We start from the raw sequence: 19,946 nt of genomic DNA, 5'->3' as shown, positions 1-19,946 counted from the left end.
AAATGAATGGCTGAGAAACTTGTGATTTCCTGGGACATGGTTGCACATGTTTGGAAGATTTCCATAGACTCAGGATGGACAACTTGACAGAATAAGGGAGGAACTGACTTTAGGAGCCATACATTTTCCTAGAGATGGAACCACCACTTGACCCAGTCATCCCACTCCTCGGTATACACCCAAGGACTTAAAATCAGCATACTACAGTGATATGGCCACATCAATGTTCATAGCAGCTCAGTTCACAATAGCTAAGCTGTGGAACCAACCTAGATGCCCTTCAATGGAGGGATGGAAAAAGAAACTGTGTATGTATATACACAATGGAATATCACTCAGCCTTAATGAAGAATGAAATTATGGAATTTGCCAGTAAATGAATGGAGCTGGAGAAAATGCTAAGTGAAATAAGCCAATCCCCAAAAATGAAAGGCCAAATGTTCTCTGATATGTGGATGCTAACTCACAATAAGCAGGGAGCGGGGGTGGGTGGGAAGGGAATAGTTCGCTGGATCAGACGAAGGGGAATGAAGGGAAGGGAGGGGGATGGGATGGCATAGGAAAGGCAGTGGAATGAATCAGATATCACTTTCCTCTGTTGTATAAGAACACATAACCAGAGTAGCTCCACATCACGAAAGACCACAAGAAGGGAAGTTGTACTCCACGTACGATATGTCAAAATACATTCTACTGTCATGCATCTCTAAAAAGATCACATTTAAAATTTTAAAAAACTAAAAAAATTTAAAAATAAAATCCCCCCCCCCAAAAAAAAAGACACTGGTCATATTTGATTAGGTTCCACCATAATCTATAATTTTCATCTTAATTTGGCTATAGTTGCAGAGAATACTTCCAAACAGAGATGCCAGAGGCTGAGGCTTCAACATGAATTTGTGGGGGTGCAGATGAAATCCACAACGCTGTGAATAGTGCGATGCCACCCCTGGCCCCGAACCCTGTGGAGCGCAGAGCTTAACAGCTGTGTGATGACTAACTGCAATACAGCCTCGGGACAGGGAGGTTGGAGGTCTGCCCCGCCCCTCAGGCTGCTCAGAAGCTGGCCTCTTTAATTAGGTGGACTAGCAGGAGAGAAGTGTGTGTCCCTGCAGCAAAGGTGCCCTTGGGCCTTTGAGTACCAGGGACTTTGGTATATTTTGTGGGTGAATGAGTGTCCTCCCTCTCATATAAATGTAAACATGTAAAAAGAAAAAAAAAAAAAGAAAATACACACACATACACACACACACACACACACACCACACAAACACACACATATATATATACACACACATATGTATAAGCTGAGGCTCTCTAGAAAATAGCCTGGGGCAAGACTTTTGGGTGGGTATTGCAATTCCAGGAAAGCAGGGGTGAAGGGAAAGGGAAGTGGGACCAGAAAGGAGGGAAGGAAAATACAAAGCCACACGCCACCAGGCAGGCCATGGCCACCTAAGAAAGCTGCAGGGAGTTCAAAGTTGGCAGATGTGCACATGCCCTCGGGCTGGGGGAAGGGCAAGAAATTCAGCCCGCCTCTTCTGGCCTCCTGTCTCTGGTTATTAGCTCCTCCCTGCTGCTGGGTTGTGTCATCAGGTCCCTCTGAGCAGCCCAGAAAGCCCAGACCACATACTGTGCCCATCTGAGCCGGAAACTGCTGGGAAAGCCAGGTCACATCCTGCTTCAGGACAATCAGCAGCTCCCACAAGGGATTCAGCAGCCCTGGGTGTGAGTCTGAGCAGTATGGTCTGGGGCCCGCACAGGGGGGAGCTGAGCGTCCTGGGCACCATCCAGTTGCCCACCTTTGAGAGGCATGGTGGAGACTGGAGAAGGGTTAGCTGTACAAATGGCCCAGAACTGGAGGCTGGGCGAATCTGGAGGGGCTGACAGGGGCTGAGTCAGTCTCTGAATGTCGGGCTCTATTTTGGAAACCCTTATTCAGGCTCTTGACACCCCTGCCTTCTATCTGTGAATACTTTGAATGTGCCAAGTTCATCGCAGGGACTTCTGGAATAGCTGAGCAGCCAGGTGTGCACTCTGACAGGCCAGGCCCTCCTGCTCAGCCCCTGGAGACGGCAAAGCTGGAAAAAAACGGTTCTTGTTGAAGGAGAGAGCAGGGAGCTTCCAGGGAAGGACACCAGCCTCGCTTCCCTGGCCACACCACTCTCCCTGTGGCAGGGCAGCCCTCCTGCACCTGGAATGCTCTCTGCCCACCAGGCCTCGAACGTGTGGAGTGGATGTTCCAGGTGGGGAATGGGCAGACAGGTGGTGCTTTCTCATTCCATGGCCACCGAGTTCCTGAGCGCTGAGGAAACTCTTGACGTGGGTAGCAGGAAGGGAACCTATATATCTCTTCTATCAAAGTTGCATTTCCTTCTCTCTTTTTGCTTTTGGATGGGATCCCTTGAACCCCAGCCTCTTCCCCTGCTGGACCTCACAGAAGACTGGCGAAAGCAGCCAATCCGCCTGATATCTGAAGTTTCCTTTCTAAGTACCCTGATGCCACAGGCAAGGTGAAGCGTGCTGGGATCCCAAGGAGCCACAGGTAGCTTTAACACTTTGCCTGCAAAGTATGAAAGCCAGCATATCACCCTGACATCCTGGTTACTCGCTAGATTCAATTCAACCAGATTTTAAGTTTTATTGCCATGATCACATTTCTTTGCACAAAATTTGGTAACGGGGATGCTGAGAGTTGCAGGCCAAAGGGGTTTATGCAATAATGGGGCACGGTGGCTCTCCTGGTTGGAAAAGCCAGGTGTCGTTCAACTTCAGGATCAACCCAATCTAGCATTTCAGGGATAGAGAGACAACATCTGTGTGTGTCTCTCTGTTCTGCTTTTGACCATGTCTGTTTCATTCGAAGGTCGACTCTTGCGGTGGCAGGATGAATACCAATATCTCCCAGAGGAAGTCCTTGTCTCTACCCAGGAGGACAGGGAGTTCCTCTTGCCTCAACAGAAATCTTTTGAAGGCTGCGGTTAGAGCAATTTGAGTCCTTTTCACTCCTTATCACCAGGGCTAGGGAAATGCCCTGCAAGGCTTGAGATGGGCAAAGATCTCAAAGATCGCCTTTTTTGCAAAACGATAATGGAAATGAGACAAGGGAGACACCTGTCCAGAGGAGGACATGAATGGCCCAGACTGGTCGGGACCCCCTTTGAAGTAGCGGTAGGGGGCAATCCTATCCACGTCACGGCTGTCACACGTGGGGCAGGGAGGATGTGGGGTCAGTGTTGGAGAGCCAGCGCCGTGTGTGAGTAGACGTGATGAGTGTGCGTACAAGGGGAAAGGAGGACCTGAATCTCCCCAGGACCCTGTCCTGTCCCGTTCTTTCCATCTGACCATTAGCATATTTTTACAGACAAGGATGTTAAAGCTCATGTATTTATTTTCACTTAATGCAAAGAAATTTGTTTCTGTTCTCTTTTTTCTTTTTGGGGGACCAGGGATTGCCCTCAGGGGCACTCGACCACCCAGCCACATCCCCACCCCTATTTTGTATTTTATTTAGAGACAGGGTCTTACTGAGTGCTTAAAGCTGAGACTGGCTTTGAACTTGTGATCCTCCTGCCTCAGCCTCACGAGCCACTGGGATTATAGGTGTGTGCCACTGTGCCTGGTCCAACGTGAACAATTTCAACTTTATATTTTACTTTCGGCAGTACTGGGGATTGAAGCCAGAGGTACTCTACCACTGAGCTACATTCTTTGCCAAGGTGCTGAGGCTGGCCTTGAACTTGTGATACTTCTGCCTCAGCCTCTCCAACAGCTGGGATTATAGCAGGGGGCCACTGTGCCTGGCTACAATTTTGATTCTAATAATCAAAAATAGGTGCGATGATAGCAGTCATGGCTCGCCTGTGCTTTCTTGATCACTCTAGGTGGCCAGGGAGGCCTAGGGAGTATTCTCTCTAACTGGGAGAGGAGACAACTGAGACCAGAAGAGGCCAAGCAGCTTGTCCACGATCACAGAGCTGGTACGCGGCAGCGGTGGGGTTCCAAGCTGAGTGTTCCGGGGGACATCTCACCTGCCTGCAGGTGTGGCCTCCTGGGGCAGGGCTGAGTCCCCTCACCATCAGGAAGGAGAAAGGGGCCTTTCTTCCGCCCCAGAGTTTGCGTGTGTCGCCCCTCCTGCTCGCGGGCCATCGCCTCCCCATCTCTGGGGGCATCCACGCTGGGACCAGGCCTGCCTGGAGGGAAGAGTGACAGAATGATTCAAGCCTCTGCAAGGGCCCATCTGTACCCTGGGAACGTCCTGCTGGGCTGTCCACCACATGAGGAGCAGACCTCTGCTCCCCAGAGGGGCCTGCCGTGCAGCCCATGCTGTGACAGGCGCAGCGGGCTCCCGAGCAGGCACCAAGCATAGACCGGATGACAGGCGCTGATTCGGAGGGAGGCTCGGAGGCTCGGAGGCCCGTGACACTACGATTATTTGGTTCTCATGTTCTGAAACACCCTCAAATGACAGTGATTATCAAGGCCCGGCCGACGTGACATTTTCTTCCAGACGCTGTGAGCTGGTTCAAGTTTTCTCTTCCTGCTCCTGGGCACCTCCGGGGCGGACCTGGCTCCCCTCCAGCCCACACTCCTCTGCGCTCACGCCATTCCTCCCCTCTCCTCTGGGACCCATGAGGCCCCAGCCCCCCACTCTCCGATGAAGCAGATGTGGAGCTGCGGGCACCCAGAGACCAGCACTGGTCAACCGCTGCAGGCCCTTCATTCAGTCCTGTGGGGCACGAGAGGAGCTGGCTGTTCCCCGTCCTTGGGCTGGGCCAAGGACTCGTTGCCAACACGGCAGCTACTGTCCAGTGAAAATTGGAGGTGAACACACACGGCCAGAGGCTTTAAAATCATTTGTTACTTACTTTGAATTAAGAAAGTACTGCCAAGGCAGGGCCCATCCTGCACTGGTGTCCATGAAGTGGGAGGTCGAACTGTTGGTGAGAGCATGTAAGCTTGCTGCGTTTCTGATTTTGAAACATCCCGGGTCCGAGGTTCCTGGGAAGACAGTGGGTGTTCGGTAGCCTTGCTGCAGCTTGGGGGTGTGACGTAGGTGGTTAGTATGGCAGGGAGTTTTGTACTTCACTGTGGATTTTTCCCATTTCCGGGATATTCTTTGAGGTTCTCGAGGTGTTCCCCCGAGTCAAGAGTCCTCAGAATTTTGTCATCTAATTAAATACTTTAAATGACTAGAATCCTGGGTTATAGATGTCCTGATTAGCTAGGGAATCTTTAGGGCTCTAGTGACTCTCAAGATCATTTCAGACTAAGGCAAGAGGCTAAGCAAGTTATTTCCCATGACTTCTCAGAAGACTTCAGATTTTCTGAATTACCTTGTTAAAGTAGTGGGTAACGTTTCGCGTTTTGCTCGTTGAGCATGGAACTGGGCGCCAGGAAGCCTTATCCAGTTCTGGTTACTGTGTTTGTAAACCAGTTTTGTTGTTTTTTCACTCTTTATGTAATCGATTCTGGGAAGAGTCATAGTTTTCTGTCCCAAAACAGTGAGGTGTAACTTTGTATATTAAAACCAAGTTTGCATTAAAAAAAAAAAAAAAAAAAAAAAAGGACTGCCGAGAAGCTCAGTGGTAGAGCACGTGCGTGCGTAGCATGTGCAAGGCCCTGGGTTTCGTCCCCAGCACTGCAAACAAACAAAAACAAACAAATCAAATGAAACTGGATTGCCCACCGATAGGCAAGTGGATAAAAGCAATGTGGCACATGTAGAATACACGCCCGAGATGGAACAGTCGTAACCAGCCATAACCAAGCAGCACTGTGTCTGTCCCGACAACAGGGATCATCGGGGACCCTGCAGGCTGAGTGAAAGAGGTCAGGCACGGAGAGAAAGTGCCACTCATCGCCCTCATAGATGGGATCTGAAGAGACCAGCTCAGGGACGGAGAGTAGACAGGGGCTAGGTGCCTGGGGCGGTGGTAGGGACCGGCACTGGTCAAGGGTGGACCAGGAACACAGGAACGGTGGGTTCTGAGGCCCGGTTGCATGGTGCAGTGACCAGTTACTAATAATGTAGTCTACATCTCAGAATCGCTGGAGGCGGGAAGTTGAAATGTTGTCTGCCCAGCAATAAGCGTTCGAGGTGATGGATGTGTTAATCAGCCTGCTTTGATCGCTACATGATGTTACAGATGCCAAAAGGATCACCTCATACCCCATAAATCTGCCTAATCATTTGTCAATTCAAAATAAAATTAAACCGGAAAGACTATTTTTTGAGTAGCTTCAGGTTCACAGTAAAGCTGGGCAGATGGGACAGAGAATCCCCGGTCCCCACGCGGGTCCCCTCCACCAACGCCCCGCTGGTGCCTGTTACAGCCCTGAACGCGGGGCCGGCGCGGTGGTCGGCTCCGTGGGCTTCGCCCGAGGTCTGCGGACACGCGCCCGCGGTTCACAGGAGCGTCACTGGCCCGACGTCCGAGCTGCCCCTGTTCGGCCGGCCCTCCTGACCCTGCCACGCGCCCATCCTCGCTCGCTGCAGTTCGCCTTCTGCAGGATGCCCTCCAGCCGGGCGCCTCGGAACTCGGGCTCCTCGATCGGCTTTGTCGCCCGGGACGCGCGTGGACCTGCCCCGCACGGCTTCTCGGACTCGGCGGCGCAGGTCCTCTGGAGCTGTCCGGACGCACCGCCGCTCTGAAGGACACCTTGGTGGCTTCCAGGTTTTAGCCATGAGCGTAAAACTGCTGCAAATACCTGCGTTTGCGTTTTTGCGTGGCCCTGAGTTTTCGGTTCATTTGATTCGGTTCCGTGGATGGAGATCGCTGGACCATGTGGCAAGGGTGTGTTTCGTGTCCCACCAGGCGGTTTCCCAGCGAAACCCGGCCATCTCGCACTCCCAGGGAGTCCTGGCTCCACCCCTCACCAGCATTTGGTGGTGTCGGCGATTTGGAGCTGAGAACCTCCTACCAGGTATGTAGTGGTATCTCATTATTGTTTTTGTTCCATCTTTTTTTTTTTTTTTTGCACCAGGGATTGAACCCAGGAGAGCTTAACCACCGAGCCACATCCCCAACCCTTTTTAATATTTTATTAAAGATAGGGTCTTTTTTTTTTTGGGTACTGGGATCGAACCCAGGGCCTTGTGCTTGCAAAGCAAGCACTCTACCGACTGAGCTATCTCCCCAGTCCCTATGGGTCTTGCTGAGCTGCTTAGGGTCTCACGAAATTGCTGAGGCTGGTCTGAGCTGGGATCTCCTGACTCAGCCTCCCTAGTGGCTGGGATGACAGGCGTGCACCACCGTGCCCAGCCATATTTGCCATCTTTGCTGAGGTGTTTCTTGAGGTAGTTTGATCATTTTTAAATTGGGTTGTTTATTTTCTTATTATTGATTTTTAAGAGTGCTTTCTATATTTTGAAGACAGCACAGTTTTGACAAAAGTCAAGCGTATCTTTTGCAGACATTTTCTCAGTTTGGGGCTTACCTTTTCATTCCCTTGACATTGTCTTTTGCAGAATAGAAGTTTAAATTTCAGTAGATACCAGCTTATCAGTTTTTTTCTTTCATGAATGGAACCTTTGGGGTCATATCTAAAAAGTCATCGCCATGCCCATGGTTACCTGCATTTTTTTTCCATTTTGCCTTTGGTCTGTGATCCACTTTGATTTAATTTTTGTGAAGCATCTATTCTGTCTTCAGTCACTATACAATAGTTTGCATTTCATAGCATCTTGTGTAATTGAAAATGTTTCTTTTTTCTGGTTTCTTTCACACAATCTAATTATTTTCAGGTTTGTCCATGTTGTACACACATTAATAGTTCATTTGTAATTGTTGAATAGTATTCTATTGTATGGATATGCCATAACATTTTAATTTAGTCACCTGTTGATGGTCATATGGTTTGGTTCCAGTTTTGCCAACTACAAATAAAGCTGCCCAAAACATTTATGTACAAGTCTTCATGTGAACATCTGCTTTCATTTCATTTTGGTAAATAACTGGAAGAGTAATGGCTGGATCATACAGTGGTGTATTTAATTATGAAGGAACTACCTGCTTTTTAAGTGGTTGTCCCATTTTACATGCCCACAGATAATATCTGAGAACTTCAGTTACTCCATATCCTTGCCAGCTCTTCATATGGTGACTTTTATTTTAGCCAAAATAATAGGCATATAGTGGCATCTCATTGTGGGCTTGATTTGCTTTTTCTTCAATGATTAGTAATGTCTGGCATCTTTTCATGTGCTTATTTCCAGTTGTAAATCTTCTTTGGTAATATGTTTGCTTAAATCCTTTGCCCACTTTTGAAACTGGATTATATTTCTTATTACTGGTGCTAAGGACTCTTTATATATTATGGATACAAGTCCTTTATCAGATATATAATTTGTAAGCATTTCCTCCCATGTATGGCTCATCTTTTGATTCTCTTATTAGTGTTTTTTGAAGAGAAGTTTTTAATCTTGATGAAGCCCAATTCATCAACTAGTTCTTTGTGAATTATGTTTTTGATGTCATTATCTAAAATCTTTGTCTAATCCAACTCTTGTCTTACATAAGAGTTTTCTCTTAGGTTTTTATTCTAGAAATTTTATAGTTTTATGTTTTGCATTTAGGTTTAAGACCTATTTGGAGTTAGTATTTGTATATGCCATGAGTATGAATCAAAATTCTTTTTTTTTGCATACAGATATTTAAATTGTTGTAGCACCTTTTGTCAAAAATGTTTTTTTCTTCATTTAATTGCTTTTGCATCTTTGTATAAAATAGTTTGTATGACTCGTATGGGTTTAGTTCCAATTTCTTTATTTCATTCCATTTATTTTATGTCTATCTTTATGTAAGTACCACACTGTCTTGATTGCTATGGCTTTGAAATAAGTCTTGAAATCTTCCAACCTTGTTCTTCTTTTTCAAAGTTGTTTGGGTTGTCCTAGGTCTTTGGCATTTCTACATGAATTTTAGAATGAGTTTGCTAATTTCTATCATACTGAAAAAAACCTCTGGGATATTTATTGGAATTGTCCTGAACATATAGGTCAATTTGGGGAGAGTTGATATTTTAACAATATTGAGTTTTCTGACCCATTCATATGGTACATCTCCCCATTTATTGAAGTCTTCTTTCATTTGTCTCAGCAACGTCTTGCAGATTTCAGTATTCAGGACGATATATCTTCTATCAAATCAATCACTAAGAAATTCATATTTTTCAATGGTTTTGTAAGTGGCATTGCCTTTTATATTTTCATTCCTGATATTTATTACTAGTAAAAAGAAATGCAGTGTTGTTTGTTTTTTAAATAAATACTTAACCTGAAGCTTTACAGACTTTTGAAGACACTTTTAAATTGCAGTTTTCCCACTGGATTTTCTATGTAGACAATCTTATTATTTGCAAATAAAGTGATTTTTACTTTTCATTAAATTTCAATGACTCATTTCTTTATCTTGCCTCATTGCACTGGCTTAAATCTCCAATAGAAAGTTAAATATAAAGGAGGAGAGATGACATTCTCGCTTTATTCCCAATCTTAGGGTAAAGCACTCATCTTAAAATTAACTATAATGATAACTGCAGGTTTATTGTGAGTGTTCCGAATCAGACTGAAGACCTTCCCTCGTATACTTATGAGAGCTTTCTGCTTTGTTTTACTGAGATGGGGTCTCACTATGTTGCCCAGGCTGGTCTTGGATTCATGGGCTCAAGCCATCCTCCTGCCTCAGCCTGTTGAGAAGCTGGGACCACAGGCACGTACTGGCCTGACTTCTGAGTTTTTGTTGTTGTTGTTGTTGTTTTTAATAAAGAATGAATGTTGGGTTTTGTTAATACCTTCTCTTAATATATTGAGATGATCATGTGGGAGTTTCCCCCTTTTTTATTACAGTGACCTTGGTTTTTCAAGTATTGAGCCAACCTTGCATTCTTGGGATAAATTGTGCCTGGATGTGATGGATTTTCCTCTTTATATGTTGTTGGACTTGAGTTGCTAAATTTCTAATGATGTATGTAATTTACATGCCATAAAATTTACAAGTTCAAGTGCATGACTCAGCAACTTTTACTGTATGCTGCATATTGCCAGCCCACACCATTGTCTAGTTCCAGAACATTCTCTTCCCTCTGGAAACCTCCTGTTAGCAATCACACTTCCTGTCCCTTCCACCTGTCTGTGGCAACTGCTACCTTAATTTCTCTCTCTTTGGATTGCTGACTTGGGGCATGTTGAATCAACGGAAACAAACAACATGAAGGCTTTTGTGCTGACACCTTTCATTTAGTACATGTTTTCAAGATTCATCCCTGTTGGGGCATGTGTCAGTACTTCATCTAAGTTTTCATTTCATAGATTGTGGGACGAGCACTCAGTGGGATGCCTTCCACTTAGCTCGACTTGAGTACACAGTGCATCCTGTTGAATACAGTGCAAGTTTGCACAGCCTGTCTCCAGATACGTTTATCCTGCTGGACTGAGATGTTACCTCCCCCTGCCGCTCCCCAGACCCCTGACAGCCACCATTCCACTCTTGCACACTATGAATTCGGTCATTTTAGAGATCTCACATAAGTGGACTCCAGCAACATTTCTCTGTGAACAACTGGCTTATTTCACTTGGCATAATGTCCTCAAGGTTCATTCATGTTATCAGATATTGCAGAATGACCTTCTTTTTAAAAGCTGAAATTATTATTCAGTATGTAAGTGTTTGCGTATATATGCATATAATAATACTTAGGTTGAATTGTATGTATGCACCGCGTCTCCTTTATCCATTCACCTCTCAGTGGGCATTTGTATCATTTTCACATTGTGGCTATTGTGAACATACAGGTGCGCTGACACCTCTTTGAGACTCCGACTTTAATTTTTTGGATAAATGCCCTCAAGTGGGGTTGACAGGTCATACAGTAATTCTGCTTGTGCTTTTCTGAGGAGCCTCCGTTCTGCGTTTCCATTGCAGACGCACCATTTTGCATTCCCATTGACAGTGTGCAAGTGTTCCAAGTTCTCTACATCCTTCACATGTGCTCTTTCTAAACAACAACAACTTTGAGCAATAGCAGCCATGGCCATCCTAACACGTATGAGGCCTTCTCTCACTGTGCTTTGATTTGCACTTCCCTCACGATTAGTGACATCCAGCATATTTTCATGTACCTCTTGGCCAGTTGTATGTCTTTTTAGGAAAAATGTCTATTTAATGACTGAATACCAGGAGTGAAATTGCTGGGTTATGTGGTAAGTCTGCAGATATATTTTTAAAGAAATGCCAAAGTGTTTTCCAAAGAGGCGACACCGTTTTCCTTCCCACCAGCATTGTATGAGAGATCTAATTTCTCCTTAGATTTTCACCAACACTTCTTGTTGTTGGTGCTTTTGATTACAGACATTCTAGTGGGTGAGAAGTGATATCTCATTTGGATTTTTTTGTTGTTGTTGTTTCATTTTGGGGATTGAACCCAGGACACTCTGCCACTGAGCTGCATCCCCAGCACTTGAATTGCTAAGTTGCTGAGGCTGGTTTTGAAATTGTGATCCTCCTCCTTCCTCAGCCTCCGAATTGCTAGGGAGATTACAGGCGAGTGCAACCATCCTGGGCTCATTGTGGTTTTGATTTGCATTTCCCTGAGGGCAAATGATGGTGAGCATCTCTTTATGTGCTAACTAGTCATTCAAATATGTACTCTTTGGTGAAATTTCTGTCCAAATCCTCAGCCCAATTTTTTAATGGTTTATTTACCTTTGTATTGGTGAGTTCTAAGAGGTTTTGTGTTTCTGAATACTCGCCCTTTGTCAGATACATGATCTCAGTGTATTCTCCCATTCTACAGATTCTCTTTTCACTTTGTTGATGGTCCTCTGACACACACGTTTTAAATTTATATATTTTTGCTTTTTTGTGTGCTTTTTGTACCATTTCTGGAACATATCTCATCTTCCAATGAATATTCAATATTGAATATTCAATATTGCAATTATAGTAAAGGAAAATGTTAAAGGACTTGTTTTTAAAGAGTTTTCTTCAGCCATTTTGTTTACCCCGCTAATGTGTTTAAACACAAGCACAAAATCAAGAGCTTCTGCCGGCTCCTCTCCCAGTCCTGTTCCCCTCCAAGCTGGTGGCCCAGTAGCAAGGGAGTCCCCGTCATTCCCACCTGCATTTCTCTTTCCCCAGGACAGTTGGAGCAACCCGGTCTTAGGTCCAGCGGGGCCCCCATCCCCAGCTCCCGGGCACCTGCCGCATTCAAACTCTGACATCTTTCTGCACATCTAGGGCCTGTGGTGACCCTGCCAGCACACAGCCCTCCCACCCACCTCCCAGAGGCTGAGTCACACCTGAATGGAGGTGCAGGAGCCAGGGTGTCCTCGGTGTGGCCTCCACAAAGCCGGGCAAATGCAAGCCAGGAGGCCAGCTCTTCCTTCTCCCTCCTGCCTCCGCATGCCGTTTCAGCCTCTTATTTACAAAACCTGTTGAACCAAATATTTTATTTGCTCCTGTAAGATCTTGCAGTTCAAAAGAAAAGGGTAACTAGTTCCATTTTGGTCTTGAAAAAATCAAGGTGTTAAAAAGAGAAAAGAAGCTTAGTACTGGGGTTAAAAAAAAAAAAAAAAGAAGAAAAAAAAAAAAAAAAGAAAGGAAATGATTCAATGATTCGGTTTTATATCATTCCATTTTCTATCCAGCACCACCTCCCACCCTGCTGGTCCCCTGCCCTTGACTTCCAGGGACCAGGTCATTGAGAGAGCAGTGGATGCGATGAGACTTCTGTCAATCACTCTTGTCCTGGGGCAAGGGGCTGGGCATGTGGAGGAGGAGGAGGAGGAGGAGGAGGAAGAGGAGGGAGGCAGGGTTGGGCTGCTGGCTGGTGCTGATGGGTGCGGAGCCAATAATGAAATGTAAATTTTCAATGGAGTTCAGAACTGAATCTTAATGAAAGGTATTATTAAATTCAGCAAAATACAAAGAAATCTTAACCGAACAGACCTGATTAGTTCATAAAAAGGGAATAGATTACAGCTTGCATCATTCTTGTCTAGACAAATCACTTAGGTCCACATGTGCTGGTTTTAATTAGCATCATGGAAATTGAGCATTCTGTAGCCCAAAATGCTACTATTCAACAAATAAAAACCCCACACATTTCATAAAGGAAAGCACAGCTCAAACAATGCTTCCCAGACTCCTACGTACACTGCGCTTTCCCTCCTGGCTTAGGTGTGAAACCCACATGCATGAAAACGGCTGCTGCTTCTGTGTCCGGCGGAAGACTTTGCTCCCCTCTCCCCCACCATGGTGTCATGAAATGCAGGATTCCCATAGAAGCCACACACAGGACTGAGCAACCACAGCAAGAAACTTTCCATTTTTAGCCAAAAGTTGAGGCTGGTTTTTCCTTTTTCTTTTTATCTGGTTTAACCCTTTGGGAAACTGTAAATGGATCTTGACTGCTGGTCAAGTTCCTGTCCAACAGTGGCCTTCAGTGAGAAGGCAGAGGGGCTGGTCTTTTTTTAAAATCTCTGAAATAGCAGTCTAACCCTTTATAGTGACAAGGCAGGGCGATGGGGTCACAAGGTAAGGGCCTGGCCTCAGAGGAGAATGTAGGGTCAGCTTAGGGTACCTTGACAAAGCACCAGGGACCAGGCGCCTGAATCAAGAGACACCTATTGTCTCACAGTCCTGGAGGCTGGAAGCCCAAGCTCAAGGTGCTCATGGGGTCTGTTTTGAGCCTCTCTGAAGTTGGGGGAAAGCCTGGGTCTGGCCATGGAAGGAAGACCACCTCATGGCCATCCAACAGCCCCTCTCCACAACACAGCCCAGCCCACTCAGGGCCCAGGTGACACGTGTCCTCTGACTCTAGGTACGGGATATGGCTAGGAGACCATGTCTTCCTCATCACTGTGATTCAGAAACTGCTAGAATTCCGCTCTATGGGGTGGCTGAGCAATTAAGGTCCATGACAGGTGTGAAGGACTCTGTGGTCTTCTGAGTGGCATGGAGCCTGTGCACAGCGAGTCCTCCTCCCTTTCTTCCCTCTACCACCTGCCCTGCACCTGGATGTCCAGGCTCTGTGCTAAGGACAGTCACAGGAATAATCAGAATGAGTGGATGGGGGAGGGAGCAGACCGGTGAACTGGCATATGGCCTGATCCTGTGCTACTGAACAGCAGGGGGCCCTGTGAGCTCCTGGGCCCTCACTCGTGGGCAGGGAGACCAGGCAGAGGTGAGAGCACCGAGGACTGGCCTTCAAAGGGTGGGAAGAATTGAGTCAGGAATGGCAGCTGCACTGGGGTCCCAGAGCACAGTCTGGAGGCCCTGGTGGCCAGTGCCACGCTGGGCCCTCCTGACTGCACATGGGCTGGTGTGTTGGGGAGATCCAGCCCCACTCTCCTCACCTCCCACCACAGCTAGACCTGCCCAATATGGCAGCTACTGGCCACAAGGGGCTAGAAACACAATGCGATTAATCCTTGCAATGGTTTCTTGTTCAGCCATGAATGCAGAGCCTGGAGGAACCTTAAAAACACCAAGCGCAGTGAAAGGGGCAAGTTCCTTCTGTCCGAGAGCAGGCCGGACTCCATGTCCTCGAGGTAGAGCTATGGGAGAGGTAACATCAAGCGCAGGGCAGTCTTAGGGGGCGGCAGGAGCCCTCCAGGACCAGCTTGAGTCTAAGACTCCAGGAATTGGGGACAGAGCCGTCGTCAGAGGGACGCTTTTCCTGCAGAGCAACAGGCAGGCGCATTTTCACCAGACTCCCGACAGCAGCGGGAGGGGAGCTTCTCAGCGAGAGCCGGCCTGCTGCTTTAAAGCCCGGGGTCCCGGCCCGGGGCGACCTGTCGCGCGGGGAGGGCTGGCGGTGCGCGCTGCTGGCGCTCGGGCGGCAGCTGTGCCGGTCTGCCCAAGGGTTAACTCGTTCCCCGGCAGCTGCCGCGCGTGCCGTGCAGAATTTCACCAGAAGAGGGTACAGTTGGAAAGCTCTTGACGTCAGGCTGGAATTCCTATTGTGTTTGGAATCGGCTTGGGCAAAGCGAGACCAAGTTCGCTCTCCGCACACCTCGGCGGACGGCGCTGGGTCTAGCCGCTCCGGGACCCGCCCGCGCGGCCGGCGCACCCCGGCAGGGGAACCGTGCCTGGGCCCGCGAGAGGAGCCCCTGCTGGAGGAGGCCGAGCGAGCCGGCAGATCGCGCCGCCCGGAAGCGGGGGTGAGTGCCCCGAGCGGGGCCGCGGGCCTCGAGGACCCCCACCGGCGCGCCCCGGCGCCCGGATGCCTGCTCCGCGCCCCGCCGCCGGGTGCATGCCGCCGCCGCGGAGCCTCCCTGCCCTCTGCCGCGGGCTGTGACCGCCCTTCCCCGGCGGGCGCCGGCCGGGCTCTGCCCGGGAGAGGCGCGCTGGTGGGACCCGCCGGACCCTCGGCCGGGGGCGCGGAGCCGGGGCTGCGAGGGCACGCACCGGGAGAATGGACGGGTCCGGGGAGCACAGCCTCCAGGAGGCGGGCAGTCAGGGCTCGGCGGCCGGCGACGACATAGAGATCGTCGTCAACGTGGGGGGCGTGCGGCAGGTGCTCTACGGAGACCTCCTGAGCCAGTACCCCGAGACCCGGCTGGCGGAGCTCATCAACTGCTTGGCCGGGGGCTACGACACCATTTTCTCCCTGTGCGACGACTACGACCCGGGCAAGCGCGAGTTCTACTTCGACCGGGACCCAGACGCGTTCAAGTGTGTCATTGAGGTGTACTATTTCGGGGAGGTGCACATGAAGAAGGGCATCTGTCCTATCTGTTTCAAGAACGAGATGGACTTCTGGAAGGTGGACCTCAAATTCCTGGACGACTGCTGCAAGAGCCACCTGAGCGAGAAGCGCGAGGAGCTGGAGGAGATCGCGCGCCGAGTGCAGCTCATCCTGGACGACCTGGGCGTGGACGCGGCCGAGGGCCGCTGGCGCCGCTGCCAGAAGTGCGTCTGGAAGTTCCTGGAGAAGCCCGAGTCGTCGTGCCCCGCACGGGTGGTGGCCGTGCTGTCCTTCCTGCTCATCCTCGTCTCGTCCGTGGTCATGTGCATGGGCACCATCCCCGAGCTGCAGGTGCTGGACGCCGAGGGCAACCGCGTGGAGCACCCGACTCTGGAGAACGTGGAGACGGCGTGCATCGGCTGGTTCACGCTGGAGTACCTGCTGCGACTCTTCTCCTCGCCCAACAAGCTGCACTTCGCCCTGTCCTTCATGAACATCGTGGATGTGCTGGCCATCCTTCCGTTCTACGTGAGCCTCACGCTCACGCACCTGGGCGCCCGCATGATGGAGCTGACCAACGTGCAGCAGGCGGTGCAGGCCCTGCGGATCATGCGCATCGCGCGCATCTTTAAGCTCGCGCGCCACTCCTCGGGCTTGCAGACCCTCACCTACGCCCTGAAGCGCAGCTTCAAGGAACTGGGGTTGCTGCTCATGTACCTGGCCGTGGGCATCTTTGTCTTCTCGGCGCTGGGCTACACCATGGAACAGAGCCACCCTGAGACCCTGTTCAAGAGCATTCCCCAGTCCTTCTGGTGGGCCATCATCACCATGACGACTGTGGGCTATGGCGACATCTACCCCAAGACCACGCTGGGCAAGCTGAACGCCGCCATTAGCTTCCTGTGTGGGGTCATTGCCATCGCCCTGCCCATCCACCCCATCATCAATAACTTCGTCAGGTACTACAACAAGCAGCGCGTCCTGGAGACCGCCGCCAAGCACGAGCTGGAGCTCATGGAGCTCAACTCCACCAGCGCGGGAGAGGGCAAGCCCGGCGGCTCCCGCAGTGACTTGGACACGCTCCCGCCGGAGCCTGCCGGCAAGGAGGGGCCAAGCTGGGGCAGCCGGCTGAAGCTCTCCCACAGCGACACCTTCATCCCCCTGCTGACGGAGGAGAAGCACCACAGGACCCGGCTCCAGAGCTGCAAGTGAGAGGCGGGCATCCCAGGCAGAGATGGACTGGACTGTGGGGGACCCGGGGGCTGCCTGAGAGCAGCTGCCTGGGACCCCCAGCCTCCCCTTAGCGGACTCTGAAGGCCGAGGCCGGGGAAGCCTCCTGCCTGCAGGTTGTCCAGGAGCCAGGGCAGTGTGGGGGCTGGAGCCCAGGCCCCCTTCTGTCTCCTTCAACAAAGCCTCCTGCTCCATGAACCCTTCCTCACTGTGGGTTCTGTCTCAGGCTGGCTGTCACCCCCAGAGTGGCCCAGGCACACTCCCTGCAGGGCCAGCAGGTAGGTATGCAGTGCAGGGGGCGGGAGAGCTATTTTTAGCTGAGAGCTAACTATGGAGGGATCCGAGGAGGCGGGTTCAGTGCCAAGGGGCCTGGCCACATCCCAGGAGGCCCTGTGCAGGCCACTCCTTCCTCCTGTGTCCTTCTGGGGAAGGTTGGCTCCCCTAGCACCCCCAGGAGGAAGGAGAGCTCACGGAGCTGGCCGAGCTTCGAGTTTTTCACAACTTCTTTGTTCTAACCCCATTACTTCTGAGGCATCTGCTGAATGGGCAGACCTCAGCATGGCCCCCGGCGGCTCACAGCCAGCCTAGTCTGAGAGCCCCAGGGAAATAGACAGACCTGGGTTTAATTAAGCTCAGGGAATGAGGAGATGAGAGATGGCTTGGAGCTTAAATGCTCTTCTCTAGTGCCCCTCCCCGACCACTCTCCTACTAGCTGTGTGACCTTAGGTCTGTTGATTAAACTCTCTGATCCTCATCCTGATTTTTTTAAGTGGGGATATAAAATTATGACCTCAGAGAATCATGGTTCTTAGTTCAGTGCCCAGCACTTGGAAATGCTCAGTGAATGATAGCTATTTCTGTTGCCCTGTGCTGGGGAGCAAGTGAGTTCTAGTTGCTTACTCTGGCCTCCGCAGCCTAGGCAGGGGAGGGAGGGACGGGCATTGTCCTGCTGCTCTTGGTGAAAGGCCGAAGTTAGCCCTGCGCACCCTTTTCTGTCTTTCTGCCTTCCCCCTTCAGACTGTGAGCCCTGACATTCTCTTCTTCCTTCCCACCCGGAGTCATCTGGGGTGGAGGGGGACCCCGCAGTGGAGTAGAGGATGGAGGGTTTAGGGGGAAAGGAGGCCATCCTCAGCCTGCCGCCATCCAGGGATGCGCTTCCATTTCCTGGGCCATTTCCGGGGCCTGCGTTTTCTCATATGTAAAGAGAGGGATGATTTCTCAAGGCCCCTCCCAGGTCTGCCTTCCAGGAGTTTGAAGCCTTGGACTTTGGGCTCCAGGAGGTGGAAACTGTCCCTGGAGTGGTCCTTGGGGGGAGGTCTTGGAGAGAGTTAGGGTGGTCTGGGGGTGGGGGGGGGGGGGGCAGGCTTGGCTCCAGAGCTGCATGTGAGAGGAGGGTGCCCCAGCCGTGATGGGCTGGGTCGTGGGTGGACAGCTTGGCGGGCATGTCGAGGGCTGTTGGAGAGGGGCTGTCCTGTGCCCGGCCCTCTCTGGGAGGACTCTGCAGGCGCCCTGGGCATCTCTGACCAGCCTGGCTAGGACCACTTTCCTGAGCTGGTGCTGGGTGCCTCTCCCTCCATTTCTCTAGGAGGAGGCTGGTTCTGTGGCCATCATGGGCAGAGGAATAGGGGCCCAAGAAGTGGGGACTCGGTGGGAGGGAGGAGAGGGGCTCTGGGCTGCTGGGGGATGGTCTGTGCATTCCTGGGGCTCAGACAGGTTGCTGAGTGGGTGGGTTGCCTCTCTGTCCCCTTGCCCCCGGACTTCCTGGAAAGCCCAGAGCCAGGGCTGGCCTGGGGGCTTGAGCCCTGGAAAGGGAGACTCAGAGAGGCCGGGATCATGGAGGCAGGAGGCCAGCTGTCCTGTCTTCACCCGAGATGGCCGGCCAGGCCACACGCCCAGAGTGAACTGGTGGCTCCAAAGCCAGTGTGGGCTCCTCTCCTCGCAAGGAGGAGATGGGGTCCCAGAGGGTGGCCGCTTGTCTGGGATCCTCATGAGTCAGGAGCTCGGCCTGGGGCAGACCTTGTACAGTGACTTGCTTTGTCATGGAGGAGGGCCAGGCGCTTTGCGCTGGGAGGAGGGGCAGCTCTCAGCCCTCAGGGCAGCTTTCTGGGGCTCAGGTACTTGAACTTTGCTTTCTGTTAGACTGTCTTGGGAGTTTTAAGTGTCCAGGCTGGGCCCCATTCCTATTAAATTAGAATCTCTGGGGGTGACACTTAGGCGTCAGTATTTTTTTTTAACTTTAAAATGCACATGAGTCATCAGAGATTTGTTAAAACGTAGATTTTGAATTTGTAAAGCTGGGTGGGCCCCTGGCCTTCTGCATTTCCAGTGAGCTCCCAGGTGGAATTGGGGAGGACCTTAGCTTGGAACAGCCAGAGGCCAGAGCGGGAACTGGCAAATAGTGGCCTGGGGGCCGGTTTGGCCCCCACCAGTTTTTGTGCAACCTGCGAAGTAAGAATGTTTTTATATTTTTAAACGGTTGGAAAAACTCAAGGAAGCATAACATTTTGTGACTTGTGAAAAGTGCATAAAATTCGAATTTCAGTGTCTGCAAATAAAGTCTTATTGGAATAAAGCCACGTCCATTTATTTGTTCTGGGATTGCCGGTGGCTACTCTCAAGCTCTAAGACGGAGCTCAGGAGCTGAGATCAAATGACCCTCGGCACTTACAGGAGTCACTCTCTGGCCATTACAGAGAAGGCTTGCCAGCCCGGGCTGCAGACCTGGTGAGGCCTTGGAGAGCCAGCAGGAGCTCTCCCTCGGCCTACTCTGAAAGCCCCAGGGCTGCGCCTCCAGCCACCTCAAGGAGACCCAGGGCTCAGGCATCCCCAGGACCCCTTCATGCCCTCAGGGGGCTCCTGGCCCAGGCTCCAACCCCTCGTAGGAGTCTGCTCAGAACTCCTGTCCTGGGATGCTCCCGCACACACTCCTCTCTGTGGGCGAGCCTCACGGGGTGAGCCTCAGTACCCTGCTAATGTCTGGAGAGACAGAAAGCTGCTTCTTGAGTCGCAGAAGGTCCAAGTCA

General features: G+C 50.6%; 1 protein-coding gene across 1 annotated transcript; it reads left to right on the top strand.

Annotated features, from left to right (window-relative positions):
- Positions 1-15,420: 15,420 nt before the first annotated feature.
- KCNF1 (potassium voltage-gated channel modifier subfamily F member 1) lies at positions 15,421-17,966 on the top strand (the record flags this gene model as incomplete). Its single annotated transcript, XM_079109818.1, has 1 exon — positions 15,421-17,966. One exon carries the CDS (start codon positions 15,421-15,423, stop codon positions 16,903-16,905), a length of 1,485 nt encoding a protein of 494 aa, XP_078965944.1. The 3' UTR covers positions 16,906-17,966.
- Between the last annotated feature and the right edge of the window lie 1,980 nt (positions 17,967-19,946).

This window comes from Sciurus vulgaris, assembly GCF_902686455.1.
Source record: "Sciurus vulgaris genome assembly, chromosome: 14".
NCBI lineage: Eukaryota > Metazoa > Chordata > Mammalia > Rodentia > Sciuridae > Sciurus > Sciurus vulgaris.
This window is presented reverse-complemented; position numbering and strand designations above follow the sequence as displayed.